General features: G+C 35.3%; 1 protein-coding gene across 2 annotated transcripts; it reads left to right on the forward strand.

Annotated features, from left to right (window-relative positions):
- Window positions 1-1,738: 1,738 nt before the first annotated feature.
- On the forward strand, window positions 1,739-25,675 carry LOC118266765 (uncharacterized). 2 transcript variants are annotated; one of them, XM_035580301.2, is made up of 5 exons: window positions 1,739-2,098; window positions 2,676-2,775; window positions 2,907-3,985; window positions 16,268-16,459; window positions 24,986-25,675. In XM_035580301.2, exons 1-5 carry the CDS (start codon window positions 1,954-1,956, stop codon window positions 25,351-25,353), a joined length of 1,884 nt encoding a protein of 627 aa, XP_035436194.2. In that variant the 5' UTR covers window positions 1,739-1,953; the 3' UTR covers window positions 25,354-25,675. The 2 variants fall into 2 exon arrangements, with proteins under 2 accessions (XP_035436194.2, XP_035436195.2); XM_035580302.2 differs by having other exon boundaries at window positions 1,745-2,098; window positions 16,268-16,447.
- Window positions 25,676-25,978: the final 303 nt, after the last annotated feature.

The raw sequence follows: 25,978 nt of genomic DNA on the forward strand, positions 1-25,978 counted from the left end.
GTTATATTATTAATCGGAGTATTCCAATTGATTGATAGTATTATCACGCATTTTAGGTATGCCGCTGGAGCATAAAGGAAAACTATCCTTCCTCTTATTTAAAAAAAATCCTGTCGCCTATGTAACTCGGTAAACTGAAAAACTGCCGTCTGGATTTTGGTACGGTTGTATTTTATTTTCACTTACAAATAACAAAAACTTAATTTAATTTATCTATGTTTTCATCAATAGCTGGTGTGATTTTTGCGGTGGTATAAGCTTTTCTCAGAATACTTACTGCCGTAAGTTCTATAATAAACCGTTATTTTTAGTTAACATAATAATTATTTTTGATCACTTTGCAAACAGTGTGGGGTCTATCTCTCATTATCTAGCTTATCAACTAAAAATCACATAATTTATTCGTATTTATTGGGTAGTTAATTTCTATGTCTTACGAGTTACGATAGTAATAACTTACTTATAATACTTATGCTGACACGGATTTGGTAGGTATTCGTTAACCTACATGTTTAATGTTGGTGTTGTTTAAATTCGATTGCCGTACACCATTGAATTCCAACCTCCTTGCACACAGAATTTTATAAAATTTGGGAAATTCCCATACCATTCAACTTACCTATACGATATGGTATCGAACCCCTACTTAAATGAGCTCTCGCGTTGAGCGAGCTGGTCGGTCCTAACGGACATAGCTTGATGTTTAATAGCCTATAGCCTTCCTCGATGAAAGGACTATCTAACGCATAAACAAATCGAATATCCGATTCGGGGAATTACACCTAAGAATTCAATCTGTTTGTACCAACTGACATAACAGTTTGCCTGGAGGTCTACATACCTGACTTTCCAATCTAACTATGACATGTACGGTAGTTAAACTAGATTATTATTTCTACGATAATCATCTAAATCTATCATCGAAATAATTTATAGCTGATTGGATAATAAAGTATTTTTTTGCTGACTGTTATGTTACTGATTAAGCTGCCTCTACAAACAAATCAATTATTTCAAACGTACATAGGTACCTAATGACTTGATTACTGAATTGATTGAATAGAAATAATAATGATCTTGATTAGTATCTGGGTATCTACATTTTATTTAGTTCGCAATCATACGTGTCTATTGCCCAATAGATAGGTATCTATAACCAAACCCACCATTTTTTACATCGAGCGTCTTTTGATACCAGACACTTTTCACTCATTTTAAATGATTTATTTGAAAAAGATACTCAATCGAGGAGCTGACCCAAGAAGGTATTTGAAATAAGAATAATTTTTAAATGACACTTAGTAGGTACAACAAAATACTTACATGGTTAATTAATAACCCATGTATATTCTTATAGATTGACGGTTGACCCTACAATTAGACCCAATATTCATAAAAATTTACTTAGACTAGGATTTAATCGATAGAGCGACGTACGTTTAGCGCTAATAAAGTCACGCTAAGGCGGCCGAACAGTCAACACAAGTGTACATGTATACTACTAATTTATAATGTTTGGAGTAATGTCGTTGCAAAAAGAGACATGTTAATATTTTATTTACATTTAATTAACAATAATTAGGCGCGCAGTTATTGCGTTGACTGTGTAACACGTAACACGCTGTAAGTGGTCGGCATGGTGGAAATTAATGTAACGGTTGCACAATATCAAATTACGTAAGTTGCAGAGAGAGTCCATTGCTGCCCCTCATATTACTTCCGAATTCGAGACCCAATCGAACCTCTTGCAATGCGGCGGATCATGGTGGTGCACGATGTTGCAACGGTTGGAGGCGACGGCCCACGACCATACCAGTCGCCACTCCGTGGTCGACTCGCGTAGTCGCGAACGCCACACCTCTCACTTTCTTGTATCGAACACAACTTTGAAAAATAATCATGTAATCTCGTGTTCGTGTGCGGCCATAGACGAATAAGTTTTTCTCATTAATCATGGAGTCGGAAAAAGAGGCGAGTCAAGTGCGTGAAGTGTCTTTGGTTAAGCCAAATTACTTGCTCATGTCCTTGCAGAGGATATTCGTGTTAACTGTAATAATAGCTGGAGTTCTTGTTGTCGTACATTATACGCCGATGCCAGGTAAACACAATCATTTGTAATTTTTTGCTTACATTATGAATTAAGTCCACCTTATTATAAGTAGGTACGGAGGTCCGAAAGGGCAATAGTTACACAACTATCTAACTAGTTTAATATTATTTACTTCTCTGTTATACTTAAGAGTTATCGGATTTCCGAAACGCTGAATAAACTTCTATGTAAACAGTAACTAGGAAACTACCAGTTCATCAATTTAGGAGTTTAACATTTAACATTAGAACTTTAGTTAATAGCCAAATATCGATTAAAACTTGTTGGGAATTAATGGTAGTCTGTATCGTTAGGAAGTAGCTACGTTTGTACGTGCATAAAAGACGTGTTTTGCAAACGATCACTTTTGTAATGTTCGTGGAATCTATCGCGATTCCCAGTGAACTTCGGTGAATGAAGTTAGGTACTAGTACTAAACGAGTACATACATACGTATACTAGATACTTTGAATGCTTTGTGACTATTGAAAATTACTTATTCGCATGATAAACTAATCGAACTAATATATTCTGTGGTAATAGTTAAAACTAATAAATAATTCTAATTAATGACTATTGTTTACAGAGGAGTATTTCGAGAACTGTGACCGAGAATGTCATGAGTTGGATTGGCCAATGATATGTCGTGTGAAACTAGTCATCGAAGTCTACAAGACGCTTAGCAAGTAAGCAACATTTGTAACATCTTTACGAAATGCGGTTATTTATTGCCAGTGATATTCATTTCTGCATCACTAAATTGATGTTGTATTAGTATGTGAAAACCTACATACTGATTGTGTTTCTTGTATTTTAGATCTTGCGGTAGCTGCACAGAGAAGGATGGAGGCGATTGTCCAGCAACATGTATATCCGCAGACGGTCGGGAGCGCGGCGTTCTGGTCGCCAACAGGGCTCTACCGGCCCCCACACTACACGTCTGCGAAAACGACATCTTGGTCGTAGATGTCGTGCACCGAGCTCCCGCACATGCGCTTTCCATCCACTGGAGAGGACAGCCACAGAAGGAGACTCCCTTCATGGATGGAGCTCCTATGCTCACGCAGTGCCCACAGCCGGCGTACACAACATTCCAGTACAAATTTCGGGCATCCGCTGTAGGCACGCACATGTACCACGCACACTCGGCCGCGGATGCCGCCGATGGTCTCGCCGGAGCGTTTGTCGTCCGTCAATCCCCTCGTTTAGACCCCGTAAAGAAATTGTATGATGTGGACGCTACCGAACACACTATATTCGTGTCCGAATGGGGCCATTCTATGGGACCTCTAGCTGGGGTCGTATCACGTATTCCGAACGCCGAATCTCTTCTCATAAACGGTAAAGGGAAATCATCCGAATCTCCCGACTCTCCGCAGTCGTCCTTTAAAGTGGAATATGGAAAAAGATACAGATTCCGGTTGGCTTATGGAGGAGGATCAAAGAGCTGTCCAATTAAATTCTCAGTTGATCATCATACATTACAAGTTGTGACTTTAGATGGCCACCAGATAGAACCGGAGCGTGTGAATTCAATAGAGTTGGGTCGAGGCGAGCGAGCTGATTTTATATTGGACGCTAAAAGAGTACCTGGTACTTACAAGATAAGAGTAGCAGCGGTAAAGAGTTGTCAGGACAGTTTGGAGGGTGAAGCCAATTTAGTGTACGACAGTAAGGGGCAAAAAGTATTGCATAAAGATGACGACGTAGTTGATGCAGTAGTGTATCGCGAGTTGACGACAGTGACTAGTGAACGGTGTGATTCGGATAATGTGATATGTTTGCACGAGATCCACGCGGCTAACAAGCTCCCTGCGGAACTGGCGGAGAATCTCGACAAGATCATTTACGTGCCTTTTAATTATTCTACAAGACAAATTTCGGCGAAACGAGTCGGTGAGTAATGTAATTGTATATTGTTTAAGAACTTTCTTTTGTGTTACATTAACTGGTCAGAAGAGGTATGCATTTTTTGGCATTATGTGTGCGCTAATGAGTTTTAAATGGATGAAAGTTTTCGGTTCTTTATATTCTACATAGTTATTATCCGAATAGATATTACCAATACGTGTCTAGACAGGTATCTGTTGTGATATAATGCGTGGATTGTTATCATTCTCAACGAAAGCGTGATTTGAAAACATATAGGACGCAAGAAAACACACATACTAGGTAGGGTTTACTGATCTAGGGTATTATATTATGTCTTACACGTATTATTATTGTCTGATCAAACTAAAAGGTTACCGCTCCGGTTCGAAAAGCAGGAGTAGGAACGGGGTGGTTTTTAGTCAGTAAGAGTCTGACACTCTATCTCAGGCGTCGCCCAAGGCGGAAGAAGTCAGTTGGATGATTTTCTTCCCTACAAAAATGGTATTATAATTCTTCTAAGTATTATTATTGTCTGATCACGACTACTATGTCTAGTCTCAACTTTCGGATTATCTTTTATTCCTAGAAGGGTAATCAATTTCGAAGTACGAAACGATCAATCATAGTCATTTGGCTATTTTTTACTTTGATTAACGGTTCTATTTCAGGCGTCTGTCAATCGCTTAGCGTTTGATGAAAGTATAACAGTATACTATCATATATTATGTAGGTACATACATATATTATGTAGGTACATACATATATTGCTGTTTATAGATATACGTTGTTTGTTTGTTGCTCTAGTCGAGGCCAAAGAGGTCAATAGTAGGAATAGTGTAATTTTCTAGTCAGGAATACTTTGATGTTTAAAGTAGTATAAGGTTTACTGCCATTCCTTAGTAACGATTTTTATCGAAAATAATTGCTAAGGACTAGGTTACTTTATCATTAAATATCTCTGAGTGCGGCAGTTAGTAACTATTACATAACTAAACGATTTAAAAAAACACGTGCATAATTACAAATATTTTATAGACGTGTAGGTAACCTATTAAGTGTTTTAATATAAAGTTGCTATAATTAAATAATGACTGAAAAAAGTATAGAATATTCGTTCCATTTTTTGTTTTTTTATCGTGTGTGTAGTGGATAGAACGTAACGTTACTATTTTAATAATGTTTCACGTTTAGAATTCAAATTAAATCATTAAATTATCATAGTTAAATGGTTAAAGTAACAAACAACCAAAAATAAAATAATCAAGTTTAGACCATTTCTGTCTAGTTCATCATCATCATTAATTTTTATCATATCAGACATCTATAAGTTGTCCACGGCTAGACATAGACCTCCAATGACATTCGGAACTGCGGTCTACCTAGCGGGTTTACCGGGGCTCTGGCTCGAAAAGCAGGAGTAAGAACGGGGTGGTTTTTAGTCAGTAAGAGTCTGACATTCCCTCTCGCCTCGCCCTGGCGAGAGGAGTGATGATTTTTTCGCTTAAATTATATCGAGATCGGCCGGTAGGAAACAAAATTAAAACAAATGCATTCTGTGGCTGCCTGTGACCTTTATCAGGTCTGTCCACCTCGAAACCGGTTCCAAATGTCACCATCTGACTTAACCGGTTAAAAGTGCATTAAATTAAAAATATTTTACAGCTCGGAGTAAAAAAAGTAAGAACACGAGTAAATTTAAATACTTAGTCACCTTTCGAAACTTAACGCTTTCAAGTTAAATATCATTTTAAATACTATGTGATTTTTATCTCTTTTGTAATTTTTACTTGGTTTTTATTTACCTGCTTTTTTGGTCGAAGATCTTTTTTTACTTTTTAGACTATCGACGAGCAAATCAAGATGACGTCATAAATATCGTCAGAATTAACACGGATAGAAAACCGTCGAAAGTGAAAATAAGGTAGTTGACTAATTTTTATTTTAATGTCCGTCTTGTAGATTATTTTAAAACATTAGACACTTTTTTTTCATTTTCTTACTGAAATAAAATACTTTCGAAGATATATTAATTTGAAATATAATGTGACGTCACTACCTAGAGTACGTTTTATACGTAGACATGACGTATTTGCTTCCACTCCTAAACTATGATTCGCTTTATCTGAAGTATTGTTATTATCTTACATGACAAAAAAAATACGTGTCTAATCATTTTCCTTATAACTAACTGACGTGACGGACTAAATACATAGCTTTTTAATTTTAATACCCCGTCATCATCCCTATTATTATCAGCTTAACTCACTTTTAAACCGGGAATAGTTAGTTAGTAATATTACAAGAAAGGATGGTGGCTAGTAAGAATTGAGTCTTAAACTGGTTAGCACATGTTTGCCGAAGAGACGTTGAGTACTAACGTATTGTCAATATTTGTCTCTTTGTGGGTCAAAGTTGAAGGTTATCTTTTCATTTTCGTCGGTCGATCCGTGGCAAGTGGCCAGGAGCCGAAAGCATAACAATGTCAAAAGGGTTTTTAAGAGCCATTGCTTCCATTTTTCCTATTATGATTTGGGACATTGTGAAAACATTCTGGCAAAATGAGATGTTTTTTAACAGCTTTCGGTATATATACGTGACTATCTATATAGTTGATATAGTGTTTTGTACTTATGTAGTATATTTTACGGATGCCACGTTTCAAATCAAAGAATAAACAATTTTTGAGCTCGAAACATCAAAAAGATTAAAAAACCTAGTAGTCAAACCCATTAAAAAAACAAACATATTACCCAACATCCATAATCGACCTTGAACATATAAACTAAATTCGAATGAAATAACAAATCGATTAATTTACTTTAATAGTCAGACTTCGTCTGCTAAGCGAAACAGATACAAAAAACTAGTTTTTTTGCAAACTAAACTGACTCGTTCTTACTCACACAGTTCTAAGCAAGTCGTTCGTCGCAAGTTATGAACATTTCAAGTTATATAATACTTAGGCAAGAGAATATGTTAGTAGGTCACGCCACTTATTTCGAAAATACAATCTAATCGTTATAATATTTAACTACAATGTACTGAGAATAGCTGTTTTGTGCGTATTTTGTAGATAAAGATAACTGTACTAGAACCTCTGAAGTCGGTTAATGTTAAGTTACATACTTTTGGTTATTTACGCAAAATGTCTTTCTGTTTATTGTTATTCAAGCTATTGAGGTATTAGTAGTGAGCTAGGCGTAATAATTATGGGTCTTGGGTTCGATACTCCCATTAGGCAAATATTTCAAAAAATCTCAGTCTGTTGGAAATAGATTTTTACATACATACATAACCTCATATCTACCGCTGCCTGCGTTCCATTGTTACTGTTTCATTGAGTTCCAGATCATGGAACGCCAATTGCTATCTATTAACACTTTTTAAACTTAATAGTGCACCCTTTTGGGTTAATAAAGACGAATGCTATATAGAATGATGATACTGTGTCATCCGTAATGGGTTGTGTAGTAAATATCCAAGTGAACAATGATTGGCATTCAATGCTGACCCACAACCTACTTGGAAAAGGCCACGGCTGATTGGGAAAGAAGCATACCAGGCATTACGTGATCGACAGCCTAGCCGCTTGGGCACTGAGTACTAAATAAAACATGCACTAGGATTTAAAAAAAAGTGTTTCAAATTATTATTTGCGATGTATTATTGTTTTATATTTTTAAAAAGTTGCCGCACATTAGTATATTCTCCTGTGTCGTGAATGCGTTTACAAATACACAAGTTTACATACACTTGACACCCAGAACTCGATACAACAATTTATGGATCACTCAAAGAGTTGTTCCGTGCAGAAATAGAGCGTGTGTTTGTTTTGTTCTGTGTTTCCTGATGGGTATAACCTGGGTGTCTTCAAAGCCCGAGTGACCTGCTTCACGTTGCACGCCTACTGCCCAGCCACTGCACCAACCGTGCAGTCTATTGACATAACAAATTAGCAATACATAGGCCATGCATGCAATAATAATTAGCGTATAACAAAGTATACTAAACCTGAACTTGCGAATCTGCAATCATCTCTAGTCGTATGAGTTGCATTTAATCGCGTATCATTAATCAATCTGTTGTATCGACATCATCAGCATCGTTATTATTGGCTCTTTTCCTAAGAGCTGAACGATCATTGGTTATTGTCCAATAGATACAGCGTGATCTTTGTTTTCTATGGATCAGTTGAATGCTTGCAAGTTACGTTCATTCTGTTTTGTATTATAAATGTGAATATTTCTCTGTTGAACAGATACTATCTGAGACTTTACAAATATAATAAATGAATAGTAATCTTAATTATGAAATATAAGTAGTAATAATTTAATCTTGACACATACTTATTTTTACCGTGAAATCGATGTAGCATTTACGTTATATTACGTTATATTTATCGATAGTATGGAATATTATAGCAATACCGGTTTTTTACCCGTAGAAGTATCGATACGTCTATGCGAATAATATAAATCGCTATTTTTTGTGAGCCATAAGGGCAATAGTACTTAATGTATTTCGAAATCGAAAGAAGCTTTGGTCGATGCAGGAATTTAAGTTTCGGCTCATCAGTTAGCCAACTAGTGATGGTAACAAAACAATATTAATACATAAATAAATAATAAGTAGGTATAAAGCCATACTCTGTCTGCTTTTGAACGTAACATAGTCTGCAGCGAATTAAGGTACAGTTCAGAAAAGCAACGTCGACTGCCTCTTGCAGTCGGCTTCGCTTTAAATATTCATTGTCTGTGGTCCGTCTGTTCGGTCGGCAGCTTTTATACAGCTGTGGTAACCATTCGAACATAAACACCGAATTTGAATTTCTGCAATTGTTCTGCATCTATCGCAAAGGTAGACTTGATACAGTAGAAATTTTCTCTAATAATCTTGATTTTGAGGAACTTTCAGTATAAATGTAGGTAGAAATCCAATGTTATATAAATATTAGTACCTAGGTACTTTTTGAAAATTATACAAAAATCGTACATTATGTTACTTTGTCTTTCATTTTAATTTATTTGTTTTTAAAGGACATGGCTAAACCAAAGTATGGACGTCGTAACCCGTACAAATAAATATTGTATAAATATGGTACCTAGCAATAAATAAAGCCGCATAATTAAAATTTTATATTTTGTAATTAAGAAGATCCAGAAACTTGGCATATCTGCGCAATCCTGAAAATAAAGTAGCGCTCCTACGTCAAACAACGTAACAAAAACTTCAATCTATAACATTGCTGTGAACTTTTACCAAGGCGTTTTGATGTACCTGAGCCGAAAGTTATTTATATATGAGGTAGATAGGTAAACAATTCTGCTTATACTAGATAATGAACACAAAGTAACCAAGGAAAGACACAAAATATATAGTAAGATTGTGCAATCTTATACAAAATATATATTTTGTGTCGATCAAAACATTTACAATTATTTGGTTTCAGAAAAAAGTCATTATATTACCGTTATTAAAAATTGATGTTCGTTTAATTATTTCGATTTGATTTTCGGGGAAACTAATGTCCTAATAATAGCTTGCAGTACCTACTTCCGTGTTGTCATGTCAAACCACAACAGAAAAAAATCAATTATAAAACTTATTTTTTGTTAATTTTTGTTCACCAAGTTATAAGAATTAGTTAAACACAAAATAATTCATAAGTGAATATTTAAATGATACGGGTTAGCGTGAAATTCGTATTCTTGTTATTATGCCTGGGTCAGTCATTTAGCCATCTCCTTTAAAGTTATATTTGTAGTGTATTTAGGGAATATTTGACAAAAATCTTACATTATGTTACTTTGTCTTTTGTTACATTTAATATCCACGTAAAGCCTAAAATAAATAAAATTAAAAATATGTTTCTATATATTTCGATTAGAATCTAATACTTATTTGTTACTAATGCAACACCTCTAGGCCTGTCTAAAGTTGTTTTACATATAATACCGGCATGACACGGTGTTTATGAAGAAAGTGAAGTAATCAGCGGTCGTAACAGCGTCCGCACCAACCGCACATAATCATATAGGTAGGTGCCAAGATTGCGCCTGCGTCGACGCTTGCAAACGTTGCCCATACGCAACCTTTAACAACCGTTCGCATTGACAAATCACCATTTGCCCACTATTGACGATTTCGCGCACCTTCCAAACTTAAAAAGACGTTTGTCTAAACAATGGGATGTTTATTTTGATTATTAACATGTTTCGTTTTATGAAAGTTTCCCTTTCACTTGCGCATGAGTGGGCTTTTCGGGGCCCTCGATATTTTTATGACAAGTACCGTTGCGTTGTATCGATGTGATTGCAAATACGTGCGTATAGTATAGACCAAGATTTCGATAGTGTTGTTGTTAGATAGTGTTGAGTGTTTACTTAATATTTTGTGGTGAATGGAATGGAATGGAAGCCTTATTGCATGTAGGTAACATAATAATCAACAAATTAAATTTGTTAGTGTAATGATTTCAATACAGTATTCATTATTTTTAAATCAGCAGACTACAAACGAATTAAACAACTGTATGATAGTATATGGTACGGTGTTCCATATCTGTGAATAGTGTAGATGATTAATTTTTATTTTTAATGACCATCTGGTAGACGATTATAAAACGTTAGACAAGTATTTTTTATTTCCTTACAAAAAACAAGTATTTTTGACGATATATTGATTTTAATTATTGCGTGACGTCCCTTTGGTGAACGTTTTGTACTCAAAAGTGACTTAGTAAGCTCCCATTCCTATACTTTGATTAGTTTTATGTATTGTTTTCTTCGACGACAAAAAAAAATACGTGTCTAATATTTTTTCATTACCTAATTGATGGACTAAATAGATTTTTAATTTTCATACCCCATCATCATCCCTATTGTTTAGTTTCGTACTACAACACAATGTCATAAGTAAATGAATCGTAGTACAGTGGAGTGAGGAATACTAGCATCCAGACTCCAGACTGCATATTCTAATTAACCAGAGGTCGCTATCTCTCAGAGATGTATATCTACGTAGATAACATAGTGCGAGGGCTGCACAATCATAAATATTAAACGACATTGAATATTTAAATTGTACTCAAGATGAAGATTGCATCTCGAGAATAAAGATATGTAAACTTTAAAGTTTAAAGTTGGTGATGCGTTTCATTTTGAAATGCTTGAAATAAATATTTAGGAATCTAATTTTGAATAATTAGATGTTACTTTTTTGTTGTTGTTACTATAATTATATATTTTTTAAAGGATACAAGTAGGTATTTTGTAGTCACTGTCTGTGTATTTTTTTATTATTCAATTATGCATTGTGAGGACGTTAGAGGCCACTCTAACGTCCTCACAATGCATAATCAGTCGATTTGCTATCATACTCTTTTTGCGAAATTCCTTGAGGTTTTAGGTACACTACAATTCTAAATCTATACATTGAAACTACAATACAAAATGATGAGACATACCGCCGTACTCAGAGTCATTTAATAATTACTTAAAGTATTACTTAGTAACGATATTGTTCCGAAAACAATTGCGGAACAAATACGGAGTACAGCGGTAAGTACCTAGGTATTTTATTTATAAACGCGTAAAGAGAGAACGGAATGCAAATATAATTATGAATAATCAGGCATTTTGTGGCTAAAATTAGCTCAAATTAATTAACATACAGTATTGTTACGTCAAGCACCTAGCAGCCTACCTAGCACCTTGTTACTTAGCAGTTAATTTTGCATAAAGTTATTAGTTTTGGCTACGTTACCGAAGAATTAAAATTTCCACAACAAAAATTCTGTTTTTGGAATTTAAAACTTTTAACTTTACTATTATTAGTTACAGATGAATGTATAATAAACTAGTCGGTCTAGTCAACGCTATGATGAAATACCCTTTCTTAGAATTTAAAAAAAAATATAGTTTTTTCGACATTAAAATTCTTTGAAGAAGCTTTGTTTATTACAGAGCCTCAATTACGGGAATACATAGATTCATTTACTATAACTCAGGCCAAATAAAGAAATAAAACACCTTTTTATAAACCAGTAATGCACTGAACCATAAAATGTGGTAATGCTGCCAGTTTTTTAGACACCCTACCTCAGGACTTCGATGAGGACAATTTCTTTGACGCGTTTAGTTGGTTTTTTTTTTATGTCTCTTCTATGTAATTTTAATTTTTACGTTATAAATACCATATGAAACTCTTCCGTTACTTACTGTTGTTTGACTGACTGATTAACAGACAGACAACGCAGCAAAATCTATTGGACCTAGGAATCTGAAACTTGGCATGTCTCTTGGCATCTATATGTTTCTTCAGGAGTGTAGGGGAGCACTAAGATTTCCTAAATTCTCACGGGAACTGGAAAAACGGGAATCGCCTACTTATGCGTACGAAGTAGCTGACAGAAGCTAGTTTATTAAAAAATTTATTGGACAATTACGTTCAAAGAATTACAGTCAGTTGCTCATCTGTAGATATTGTCATTTGTAGATAATGTGGCCATTTCTAGACATTATCGCTACATCTATGTATTTTCCTATTCGAGTCTCAGACTATAAAGTTTTTATGATCCCTGTATGCAATTAAATGGCTTTCATTTGGTTTCATGGCTGGTGAACTAATAGGCTTTGATATTTATTTACAGTAAGTAACAAGAATAGAAATTTTATTCATAAATAACAGATGAAAGTTGTTATTAAAGTATTATACATATATACATACATATGTGTATATGTATATGTCGTGGTGGCCGAGAGGCTTAAGACGCTCGCTTTTCATGCAAGAGGGTGCATCACACCCAGACTCGGAGCAACAATTTGTGGATCATTTAAACAGTTGCTCCGTGCGGGAATCGAACCCGATACAAGTTGCGGTCGTAATTGTAGAATGATGCTCAGTAGTTATTAGGTTTCTTACCAAAATATCATTTTTCTTAGTTTAGATTTTAAGTCTATTAAAGTCAATTTGAGAATCAAAGAACAAAAACTATTATTTTACATATTTATAGATTAACATTATAATATAACAAAAAATGTGTTGTTTACGATATGAACGTCGATGTTCGATTGAGGGATACTGTTTGCGTCAGATTACAAAAATACTAGTTTCTGGCAAGTTTATTGAAGTCTACTGCTGTCATTCCGGTTTGGGGACGTATTTTTAGTATAATGAATATAAAATGTTGATCCTTTGTGCATAAATATGTAGTGTATCATGTATAGTTATTAAAACTGGTTAATGTTTTTAAGAGAGTTTGAAACAGTGGTTCCATCTCAAAGGTAAACCATCTATAGCACACATCCATAGGACGAACCCACTGCACGCATTTTTCCGTATAAAAAACATATCTTAGCTGTCCGTTTCCATCAGTGCTAAGCTATGTGTACCAATGAATATGATCGTGGAAGTCAAACGCATCCACAGCAACGTAGCATAGCACATATCTAGTGGAAAAACACCCCTAAGTTCACATACCTAAAACACAGACACACAGTTTCATACATAATGTACAAAAACCCATAACGGAATGAAAAATGTTTGTAGCTAGGAAGTAGCAGTGTTTACATCCTAAAAAAATAAATGTCCAACCATTCATAATAGTCGCGTTTCCCCAAGACATTACCTTGGCTACCCTTGTTCGTATGTTTTTTTGGAAAACGAGTGGGCGGTTCACGCGATACGAATGTTCAATAGATCGCCGTAAAAGTTAATCGACCGTGTATACAGAGCCGATAAAAATTCATACGAATAGCTATGGAAATTCCAACGATGTACCCTTGACAGAAAAGGCTATACTAGGTTGTATATACGGAAGTTTATTTGTTTGTTTGTTAGACGTTTTTGATGTACGGAATGTAAGGATACAGGTATAACTTAATTTAGGAACATATATAAATTCGTAGAGACTAAACATGAGAAAGGAAGGTCCAATTACCCCTTTCCCAATCCCTAATTCTCCAACGACCCATAAATTCCTAACCCCCAAAAGGCCGGCAACACACTTGTAACACCTTTGGTGTTTCGAGTGTCCATGGGCGACCGTGATTGCTTACCATTAGGTGATCCGTTTGCTCGTTCTCCAGCTTATTCCATGAAAGAAAAGTCTTAATAAAAATACAATTATAAAAACACTGAAGTAAAAAGTGTAATATTTTATAAATAAAGTGTGAATTTGCAACACATTCTGACTGTCTGCGCTCTGCATAAAACACTTTAATGTCCGTTCCGAGTACACTAGCTCACGTGAGGTAATTAAACCAGTGTGGTCATTGTTACGGAATTGTATAATTGGATCGAATTGCCACTACACCGTGTTTTATGACGGAAATTACTAGCTCACATGGATATCATGTCATATCAGATTGTAGTGATTGGTGGAATTCATGTATAATTGTATTGAGTGTCAGTGCATTATAATGTAGGTATAGATCTGCTTCAATAATAAGTTTTCTTTCCTTTTTTAAGTGGGGAAAATGATCCAATGGCTTTTCTTGCAAGGTGAGAGGGAGTGTAGTGTCAGACTCTTACGGACTAAAAAGTAAAAACGCAGAGTAGTATGCGGACTTCTAGCGGGTTACCGGGTCTCCGGCACCAAAAGGAGGAGTAGGAACAGGGTGGTTTTTAGTCAGTAATAGTCTGACAGTTCCTCTCGCCTCACCAAGGCAAGAGAAGTTATTGGATGATATAAACCCCCACGTTGCCACTCCTGCTTTTCGAGCCGGAGCTCCGGTAAACCCGCTCGGTAGACGTTTGCTTACTTGTATTGTATCATGTGATAATTCATATCTATCAAATACCAATCGGCCAATTTCATAAACCAATACATAAGCAATTATTGGTACAATTGTACCAACACATAAACAACTATTGGTACAATTGTACTAGTATATTAATACGTTATGCCTAGTGGAAATTGAACTTCAATAAGCTTTGAACAAACTTTCTACTGCTCGAAATTTCTAATCAGTACTAAGATATATGAAACTCGCTCATTGCCTTTAACTGACCAATAAATATAAATATGTTCCATGATCAATAAACTATGATTGCTCTCGACTCATTGTAACTGGAAACTACCGACTGATTGCAAGACGAATTTATTGGACGATATCTACATAAAGTACCCATAATTTGTAGGCTGTAAAATTCATTATAGTGTGAGAAATTAGTTACGTATTTGGTCTACTTAGATAGTGTAACCAAGTTGGTAATATCGACTTGGTTATTACTTACTTTCGAATTCACCTAAGGTTCTTAATAAGAATGAATATGACTTTTAATTAGTATTATGATTGCTTTGCAGTTTTAGTATCAATTAAGACTGCATATTTTCACAATATTGTTTATAAATACAGAGGCTATTACGGTATACCCCGGAGCTGCAGACGACCTAGCGGGTTACCGGGGCTCCGGCTAAAAGCAGGAGTAGGAATGGGGTGAGACTCCCTATCTACACTGACACCCAATGATTGAATGATTTCTCCCCCCCCCCACCAAAAAAAGGTATACGGTATACCACTCCACTTATTCTAAACTGAAAATACAATAACATTGTAATATTACTAAAAATACAAACATACAACAAAATTGTCTGGCTGATGCTCATCTTAAAAATCACAATTCTATTCACTGACGAGCGTACATTTGAAATCATATCAAAGCTCTGTATCAAATTTCCATTTTTGTATAGAAGCCTCATTTAAAATGCCTACGTATCAGTTTTGATGGACCGACGTACGGAAGTAAGAGATTGTGGCTTCATAATCAGGTTTCCGTACATGGGCCCAGCCTCTGTCCAATTAGAACGAATGCAAATTACTTCCGAACTAACCAAATCTCGCTGGGAGTACCGGAGGTTACAAAACGGTAACCATAACCTCGGTTTAGATATGGCGATCAGCAAACTGTTGGTTAAATATAATAGAATAATTGCCGCAAAGATTTTTTTTATGGTATAAGTTAGTAAACGTGTAGACGGAATACTTGATGGTAAGCAAACACCCGAAATAACAGATATGTTACAAGTGTGTTGCCGGCCTTTATTTGGGGATTAGGAATTTAAAGGGGCGATCGGCATATATCTTCCTACGTACTTTTATAGAGATCACGTGTAATATCTAGGATTATTCTCCAATGTCCTAAAATACGATTAAAGTTTTTTTTTCGTTTTAGTACCAGTGATTAGTTAGTCTGATTAAAAAAAAATTGTCATACAAATTTTACTGGATGTTCTGTCAAAGTCTATTTAATCTATTTATTCTTCCGTTACAATTTCTTTACCCTTAATTCACCTTGTTTCAGAGAGCTGGGGACAAACAGACGGTCATCGCTTCACGTACCCAGCATCTCCACTGCTCACCCAGGGTGGTGACGTAGGGGCCAATGCTTTCTGCCCCAAGGAGCCGGGGCATGGAGACGAGTGCGTCCACGTCAAGAATATACCACTCGACGCCACTGTCGAACTCGTGATGTTCGATCAAGGTAATTTATTGGGTAATATAAGTTTTTTATTTACTGAAAGGTTGTGGTATGCTGAACTATCATAAATAATTATAATATTTTTCCTTGACTAAAATCACCCTGGTATCCCAGTCTTACTCTTAAGTGGTATTGGTGCAGAAAACAAACTGTACTACAGCCCCGTATTAGTTTATTCAATTAAAGCCTTACGTAAGTACCTAATTATCTACACATAGCCGTAGTAGGCGTTATTATACATATACGTGCATTACTGTGATGCATTTGGTATCGTTAGCAGAATATTAGTTTCAAATATCACCAATTTTTTAAGTGGTGAAAATCATCCAATGATTTCTCTTGTCTTGGGCGAACGAGAGGGTGTGTCAGACTCTTACTGATTAAAAACCACCCCGTTCCTACTCTTGTTTTTCGAGCCGGAGCCTCGGTAACCCGCTAGGCAGTCCGCAGCTCCAGAATTCAATTACACCCGGTGTGAGAATCTCCTGCCTTTAGAAGTGTGCTTCTCTAAATTAAATTATAACAGTTAAAACAGTCACACATTCCACGGAAGCAATTAAACCAAAAAAGCCATTTGGAACCTATAAATCATATAATGAGAAGTATATTTCATTATGACTACCATTCTCTAAGACATTTCTCACCAGCCGTCTATGTTGGTAGTCATGATGCAACTATAGACACTTTTTACAACGCCGCACGGTGTAATTATTACCGAGTCGTTCAAGTACTGTGGTAATACACTAAAGAGGTTATAAAACACGTGTCTAATGACTTACCTACAGAGATACACGTGCTAAGATACACCATTATGCTGTACTGTAAAATTACTGCTATACGATTTCGACTTTATCTTGATAAGCAATAAAGTCGGAAATCAATTGAAGAAATTGGTGTATTTTGATGTGCTATGGGTTTTTTACTGTCTAAAGGTTTCCACAAAAATGGGATTCAATGATACTTGAGCTCTAAACATTTGCCTTTGTTCGCGGAAATCCTCATACTAAGTTCCTGTTTATGCGAGAAATTATTTCTTCCGATCTAGTTTTATTTTAAACGTAATAGTTTGTGAATATGGTAGGTTGATTGATTGATTGATAGATTATTGTTTAGTGCACTATCGAACTACTGTGCGGCAGTGGTTGGATACATCGGTTTTCAGGCGCTGGATTGACAGTGCGGTCCCACTACATGACTGCATGGCACGCACAATGACAAGAACCTAACGCCGGTTGATTTTTACATGAAGTCCCTTGTTTATACTGACAGAATTGGCCGTGTATCGAAATTCTTCTCCAAAACATATTTGAAGATAATGACGAAATTAGACGCATATTCAGTCCAAGAGTGGCCGTCATAGAGATAAGGAAGCGTGTTCGAGCTTGTATTCGTCGTAGGGAAGGTTACTTTGAACAATTTTTTGCAAATAAAGATGTTTTTGAAATTGCCCTTTTCTCTTTACACTCTACTTATCATCAATTAATTCATTTATTTTTGAGAATGTTGTAAATAATTTTATGTTTTTGGGTAGCTAATAAACCAAGGAAGTTTTTCTAATAGTTTGTACGCTTAGTGTCATATATTTTTTTTGAAATAAATCCAGTTTTCTATTGACCAAATTAGTGACACAAAACAAAATTTGATAGGAAATTACTTGCTATTTTAAAACGAATGATATTTGTGCCATTATTAGTATTCATAAATGATAACTGATGTATTGGCAACTGATTAAAACTAAAACTACTAAAATCCAACCAGTATTTTTTAATTTATTGATGTTTTTGTAATCAATTCGGGATTTTTTTACCAAAACCAAAAATGTTGAATATCTCAGAAACTAGCCACTTTCCGCCCAAGGACCTCAGGGCTAATTTTGTAGGAAATTAGTTGTATTATCACCTCCCGAGAGGAATACGTCGAATTCAAAGTCACCCTGTATATACAGTATAGCAGCAAAGATTAATACATCAAAAATATTTTTTAATGTTAGAAAAATAATGTTGCTAAATAATTATCGATGTCTTTTTAACAACTCCGACTGAACAACTACGTTACGGCTTTAGCAAAAACTGGGGTCAAAGTATGGACAGCTTAATAATCCTTGGTTCAAAGGTGATTGCACCCACTTATTGCTATTACACTTCAACTGAACCTCTACCATGTTTGTTGTTAGTTTGAAGCAATCGTATTTGTCGACAGTCGCTAGCGACGACGTAAATTTTTTGTATGGCAAATTTTACGTGCACAGGATCAGTCGTCGCTAGCGACTATCGACAAATAGTATTGTTTCAAACTCATGGTAGAGGTACAGAATAGATGTAGAAAAAAGCAATGACACGCCTTTTATCCCCAAAGGGATAGGCAGAGCTGCTCATTACGACACGTAATGTCGCTATACAATGTATACAATACTTATCACAATTTGTGTTATAAGTCCCATGTAATAAGGGGTGAGCCTATTGCCATATATTGACTTAGACGTAGAAAAGTTTAGTATATTTTGTAGAAAGAAAGAACTATAAAGAAAAACCTACATAATCAAACACAGTACCATTTAAAATAACATCTAGGTATTGTAATAATAATCGAAAGCCCAAAACGACCGTTTTTATTACATTTGTCTGTCGCAATTTATTTGATCTAATGTCCAGATTTTGAAATAGTTCCGTTACTTATATAAAGGTTTCTTCCACAAAAAGCGATTACGCACTGATACATAAAATGTATGGTACTATTCGATCATTGAAGAATGGCAATGATGGAATCTAAATGAACCTCTTAAGATTGAAGTTAGGACTCGCATTTAGGTTTTATTTAAACTCTGGATAGCTTAGATATCCATATATATAAATCTTTTTTTATATTAACCATCGTGAGAGCATGTCTCTAAATTAACTAAAAAAAATACGCTTTATTCACGAAAATTAATGGAGACAAGTTCTACTAGTCTGTGCACGCCGCTCATGATGAAGAGTCCCTCTGTGACTCGAAATCAGTAGAGCTTTTCTCCATTGATTTTCGTGAGTAAACTGTGATTTTTTCGTTAATAAACATAAATCTGTCTATTATAAAGTCTCACAACAAAATAGGCTGTTATTGCAATAAAACTTTAAAACCACGTGCAAACCATCATGTTACAATACATTAATAAACCGTTCTTGTTCAGTCGAAATTTCAAGAATGTTCTGGAAACTAACAAAAACAAATAATACAAAGCGGAACTAAGTTTCTCACATCGCTAATTCTCTCAGACGTTAATTACAAGACGAGTTAATGTGTATAATATACACACACATTTGTATACAAGGTGTAACGACTTAAGCTCACTCGGTTCCCTTATTAGGCAGTTTGTGGAGTACATTTCCCACTTTCCATAACCGAAAGTTTAGAAACGGCACTTGTTAAGGTAACTTGGTACGTCAATATTAGTGTTAAACATAATGCCTCGTAGGTTAATGTTACTTAAGCTCAAGTGTACAAATATTAGCAAATAGCCAAGGTGTTTAATACATCCGCTGTTTGTCACAATGTAACATAATATCGACACATCTGTTTGCAGTGTTAAACTTTCAACTGTTAGTTCAATGGGATTTAGTGATGAAGCCATTGCTTTTTTTGTATTCTAATCTAGGTTCTATACCTAAGCTCAATAGAGTTTAATATAGCTGTAAAGCTGACCTGTCAGCCTCATTCAGTCTATTCTCGCAAGGAGTGTTGTTGTTCTGGTTCGATTCCTGGTCGAGTCGGTGCAAGATAATGCTGGGTTTTTTCGGCTATTCGAAAATTTCTCAGTAGTAGTACAAGGTCTGGAATTATGTCCTGTATATGGCAATAGGCTCACCCCTATTACATGGGACGCATAACACAAAGGGTGTAAAGCGGCTCTACATTTTATATTGCCATAAAATGCTCCTTTGTCTGATAAAAGGCGTGATGTTGATTAACTATTTATCTACCCAAGAAACAAATAGACATTGCAAATATGACCAGAACACATTATAAGATTGAATGGTACTTTTACTTTATAAATAATGAGTATCGCACGCTTCTTGTTTATTAGTAAAGATATGAATATTTGCAACAGTGACTGGGCTTGTAGGCACATGTATCTCAGTGACAGTGATTCATGAGACTTTACATGTATGGTCCACAATTGCTATGAAACACGGCAGATGACAAAAGTTGTCTCGAGTAGGGATTGCGAAACTTGTGGCGTATTTGCAAATATGGTGTGTCTTTATCTTTATGTAGGCAACTGGTACACAGATGTAAAGTTTGTGATATGCGATTTGTAAATGGAATTGGTTGTTTCTATATTTTATAATAACTATCGTGAGCTTCGCATACAAAATTAATATAAAATCTCGGTTTATTCTCATAAATTAATGGAGAAAAGCTCTACTAGTTTCGAGTAACAGAGGGATCTTCATCATGAGCAGTGTGCGCAGACGCGGCAACGACGCGCAGCCTACTGACTAAACTAGTAGATCATTTTTCCATCATTTCCGTGAATAAACAGTGATTTTTAGTCAATTTGGTTGTTTTTATTTAAAAATATCATTTTTAGACTTAAGCTTACTTAAATTAATTTAAAGCATCTATAGTGTACAAACATTGTGGTCTGAAATTTCATTGTTCAATACTTGTATACTTGAAATAATTGATACAGTTGATATCTACATATAAGTATTGAACAGTGAAAGTTATCAATCAATTCCTCAATCCAAGTATCCAGATAGTACTTACTAGACATTAGCCTAGTAAGAACTATGTATAACATATGTATAACTATGTATAAAGTATTAACTTTTACATGCCGATAATTTGTTTACAATATTAAAGCGTATAATTAGTTCTATTACGTACTCACGACAAGGCGTCGAACAATTTGAATAAATTCTTTATTAACATGTCTAGCCATTAACCTACTGAGCAAGTGAGATAGGGCCCCGAGGCTTATAGCAGTTGGCGCGGTCAAGCGTGATCCAAAAAAGTAGGTGGTGCTCTTTAACTTTTCGAACACAATACCTCTTACCTTAGCGTAACGTTGTACTCAGTAACGTTGTAGAGAATAGTTTTTAAAAGAACAACTTCAATTGCGTACATACATACATAACCTGACGCCTGTCTCCCAAGGGGGTAAACAGAGACAATGGAACGCCAATTGCCACGGTTCTTAAAACAAAATCGTCTATCTCTAAAATAATTCAAAGATTGGATTGTAGCACGTTGCTTTGTGTAAAATAGCTCTTATGTTCTTTAAGATAATGCTCAATATCTACTGCTAAGCTAAACGATGAAGTTGCAACGTCATTGAGAAGCCTAACCATGAGGCAAATACAAAGTACTTAGACTTGCTTCATGAGCCTAACGCGTTGTCAGGTAGCTCTCCACTATTATAGAAATATCAATCACTGTAATGGAATCTCTTAATCAATCATAGAACAAGAAAGGTTTGTTCCATTGGCTTCGAAAGCAGCACTGAGTCTTGAAATGCGAAGCGAATCATAAATACTAAGGTATAGTTCAGACTTTCTTAGTGTAATTGAACATTATTAAGGTATATTATATGTAGCTTTGATGTAATTAGGTAATTCCAAGACGTCAAGCAATCGACTGGACAATTTTATTGTGTAAATAATTATGAGTAGATTGGCTTCTGCCCAAGGTTTCGCCCGCTTTCCCGTGGAATAAAAGGTAGCCTATGTGCTTTTCCAGATCATAATCTATCCCTGTTCCAAAGTTCATACCGATCCGTTCAGCCGTTTTGACGTAATTAAGTAGCAAACATATGGATAAACACACAAACTCACAAACTTTCGCATTTATAAGAAAGATCATCTAAACGTGCTGCGTCGAATTTATAAATAAAACTATTACATATTTTTTATATAAAACAAACTTTTATGGTACCTATGGTATTACAATTCTAACAAAAATGATTAATATACTTTTCTAACTTAGTTTTGTCAACAAAAAATAATAGTGTGCAAAACTAAAATTACTGAACTCATTCTTAGGTAATAAAGTTTCGAGATGTTTGTTCTATTATTGACATTACGAATAAGTTTATTATAATTTGAAGTACGACTTATAAGTAAATATAATTAAACAAGTATGTGGCCCAGTTATTATATTTTACAGTTCAATTTGCATGATACATTTATTTCGAGTCGGTAGATAGGCTGTTATACAACGGTCTCATTAATTTAGACCTACTTGCTATTTCATGCATGGTTTCTAAATATTAGGGTTCTTTATTATATTTAAATTGGATATGTATTCGTATGTTCTTTTCGTAGACATCTTGTTTTACACTCGTTTATTCATATTATTAAGTGTTAGTTTTTACTCAGATTTCATATCGTGTGGGATATTGATAGTAAAATGTAGCCTCTAGCATTAAAGAAAACGACGTCACGCCTTGTATCCGTAGTGCCATAATGTACACCTAATTTTCACCATTTGTGTTATATATAACTCCGTGCTACTACTGAGAAATTTTCGAAAAATCCGTAAAAAGTATACTTTGCCTGACACGGAAATCGACCCCGAGACCCCTTGCCCAGTAGTCGCAATTGCAACGACTCGACCAACGAGGCAGTCGAGGTTAGAGAAAACACTGAATTGAAACCATATATAATTTAGCTATTTCTTTTACTTAAATTACAATATCAATTTTATCAATAAACTGAAATATTATGATATAACGTACGGAACCTAACAAACAAAGCCTCCATTCGCATCGTAACTGTCGTTCTTTTTAACTGTCTCGTTACGGGTCGGACTCGGACGACGGCAGTCAATTGGGCCCGAATAATTATTTAAACCGTACCGGACATAAAGTTAGCCGAGTGGGCGAGGTGGCGAGGCGGCGAGGTCGCCGGTCCGGATGGCGACGTAATTCAGTTAAATATCCAAAGATATCTCGTTCCACCGAATGCATTAACCTAATTTAGATTCTATAAAGTGGAAATGGTTGAGTGACAGCTTGACATTGTGCTATTTACATTACCATTGTGGAATATGGGGGACAGAAAACAAAGGAGTAACGAGTATGACCTAAATATTAAAAAAACATATTGATTCATTGTTTAAAAAATATTGATGGTATGTAAAGTAATGGGTATAACTTTAAAAACTTATTAACTGTTACAGAAAATAAGATTTTGGTCCATAAAATATCCTTCACTGTTTTTTTAAACAAATAGAATAGAATAGGATTGCCTGCATTAAGTTAATCTTTTGTTGAATCCGCTCTTTCTTCTTAATACGATTTATTTTTCTTAATTGCCATTTCTTACGACTTAATTAAACAACGAATTATAACATCGAAACATTAACTCAACAATAATCCATGTTGGTAACGACTACGGCGATCAGGCTTCTACTATTTTTTTAAGAGCTTTGATGTTTTTTACCTCACGTTTAGCTAACATTCCCTATTTATCATTACTTTACTTGGCAAAGCTATATGATAGAGTTGGCCAATTACATTCAATTATTTGCCATTACTTACAACTTTTTTTGTTCCGTTGATGCTTTCTAGCAATTAATCTAAATGATAAAGGTTTCTACTTCTTTTTTAATAATTATGTGTTACATAGGCCTCTTCCAATGACTTCCAGATAGGCATATTGGAAGCGACCTGCATCCAGCAACTCCCTGCAACGTAATCAGGTCGTCATTGGGGGAGTCTCATGTTTGGCAGTCTGATATGATGATGATTTATTGCATTATTTAGTGTACAGTACATGTTGTTATTTTATTTATTTAATTACAAAGCGTTCAGTTCATGCGTAAGATAGATACTTTTTTCAATAGTGTATTACAAAAATAATAGTGTTTCTGTTTTAGGTTCCAAGTTTTTTTCGATAAAATAATTGTGTAATATTGTTGAATAAGTAATTTTAACGTAAACTCGAAGGATAAAATTATTCAAGCACAGTCTGTATTGAAGTTAACTATGAACAAGATTCGAAATCAATTATCCAATTTATCCATCATCCATATTATGCATCCTTGCAAGTTATCCAATCTACCAGACACGCTGTAGGCTCGCGCTATTAATATCTCTAAATATGTGCAGTCGATGAATTGATTACTAAAACTGGTATTAGAAATAGATGGGCTTAAGTGTGAAGGTTAAATATGAATTTTTGGCATGAATAATGCTTATGGAAATAATAAAATTAAGCTGTCATTGTTTATTGTTCAAAAACGAAACGGAATTTTACGGGTCCGTAGTTGACCCTCGATCAGAGAATGTCACTTTCTAATACGCGTCGAAGCAACTGACATTTGATGTCTGCGAAGACTTGACCAATCTTTTGAACATTTTCAGCTCTCGAAACATCCATTATTTAATTAACAATATCGATATTATCATACTAATTGAAGACATCAATCAGACAACCATTATGGCCTCATACAGAGAAAATCCATTTATATAATGTAAATGCAATTAATTGATGTTCGCCTCCCACCTTTGATAATAATGATGAATATACACCGAGTGTAATGTCCCTCTATTGATTGCAGGCGGAGAATCTGACCACATATTCCACCTACACGGCTACAGCTTCTACGTGGTCGGCATGAGGGAACTCCACAGAAGTTACGACAGAGAAACAATTAAGAAGATGAACGATGAAGGTACACTGTTCAATAGGAACCTCATCGACCCAGTTCAGAAAGACACTATTGTAATACCTAAGTTCGGTGTAGTAGCACTACGTTTCAAGGCTGATAACCCTGGCTTCTGGATGATGAGGGATGAAAGATCCTCCCACTGGACCAGAGGCTTAGATTTTATATTTAAAGTCGGAGAAGAGAGTGACTTTGTCCAAGCTCCCCCCGATTTCCCCAAGTGCGGGTCCTATGTTGGTCCCGAATATTTTCTAATTTGAGTCCGGCCAGCCAGCCGATACTAAAGTTACCTTAGTTTGTATTGCTCAATTTATTTATTACATTTGTGATACGTTTGTTTAGGTTATTCATTTCGTAGGTACAGCTAAATTGGTTTTCGTGGAACGAAAAATATACAACTAAATAAGTTTGTTCAAATCAGGGAAAAATGTGGAAAACATTTCAAGATAATACGTTTGAAACATTTTCATAGCTAGGGCCTAATTTAGCTGTAGATAGTTAAATTTGATTTGACTTACATTAAGTACTTATATAACAAATCTATTTACTTTTAGTGTAAATAAAGTATATTTTTACGTGAAATGTGTTTTATTTTCTTGAGAAATAGAATAAACTTTGTAAGGTTAGGTGGCGATAATGTTGATAAATCGATTACCGTCAGAGTGACTGTGCTGTCGAATTTAGGTGAGGTGTAGTATAAAACGTGATTTTTTAACTTGAGTGCCCGAATAGTGAAAGTGTGCGTAATTGTGGCACTGCCTGAAGCAAGTGCCTCTGCCGTGAGGCGCTGGTCAGTGCTCACAGATAACCAAACAGTCTTATTGTTACTACTTTGACGGAAATTGTACGTCATGCTAGCGAAAATAAATAACCTTTTTGAGTGGC

The sequence above is a fragment of the Spodoptera frugiperda genome, chromosome 23, assembly GCF_023101765.2.
Source record: "Spodoptera frugiperda isolate SF20-4 chromosome 23, AGI-APGP_CSIRO_Sfru_2.0, whole genome shotgun sequence".
NCBI classification, from domain to species: Eukaryota; Metazoa; Arthropoda; class Insecta; order Lepidoptera; family Noctuidae; genus Spodoptera; species Spodoptera frugiperda.

Bases quoted from the DNA above. Each gene is read 5' to 3' on its own strand.
- LOC118266765 (XM_035580301.2), top strand. From the start codon at position 1,954: ATGGAGTCGGAAAAAGAGGCGAGTCAAGTGCGTGAAGTGTCTTTGGTT. The intron at 2,099-2,675 runs GTAAACACAATC...TATTGTTTACAG, and splicing joins ACATTATACGCCGATGCCAG to AGGAGTATTTCGAGAACTGT. The intron at 3,986-16,267 runs GTGAGTAATGTA...ACCTTGTTTCAG, and splicing joins AATTTCGGCGAAACGAGTCG to AGAGCTGGGGACAAACAGAC.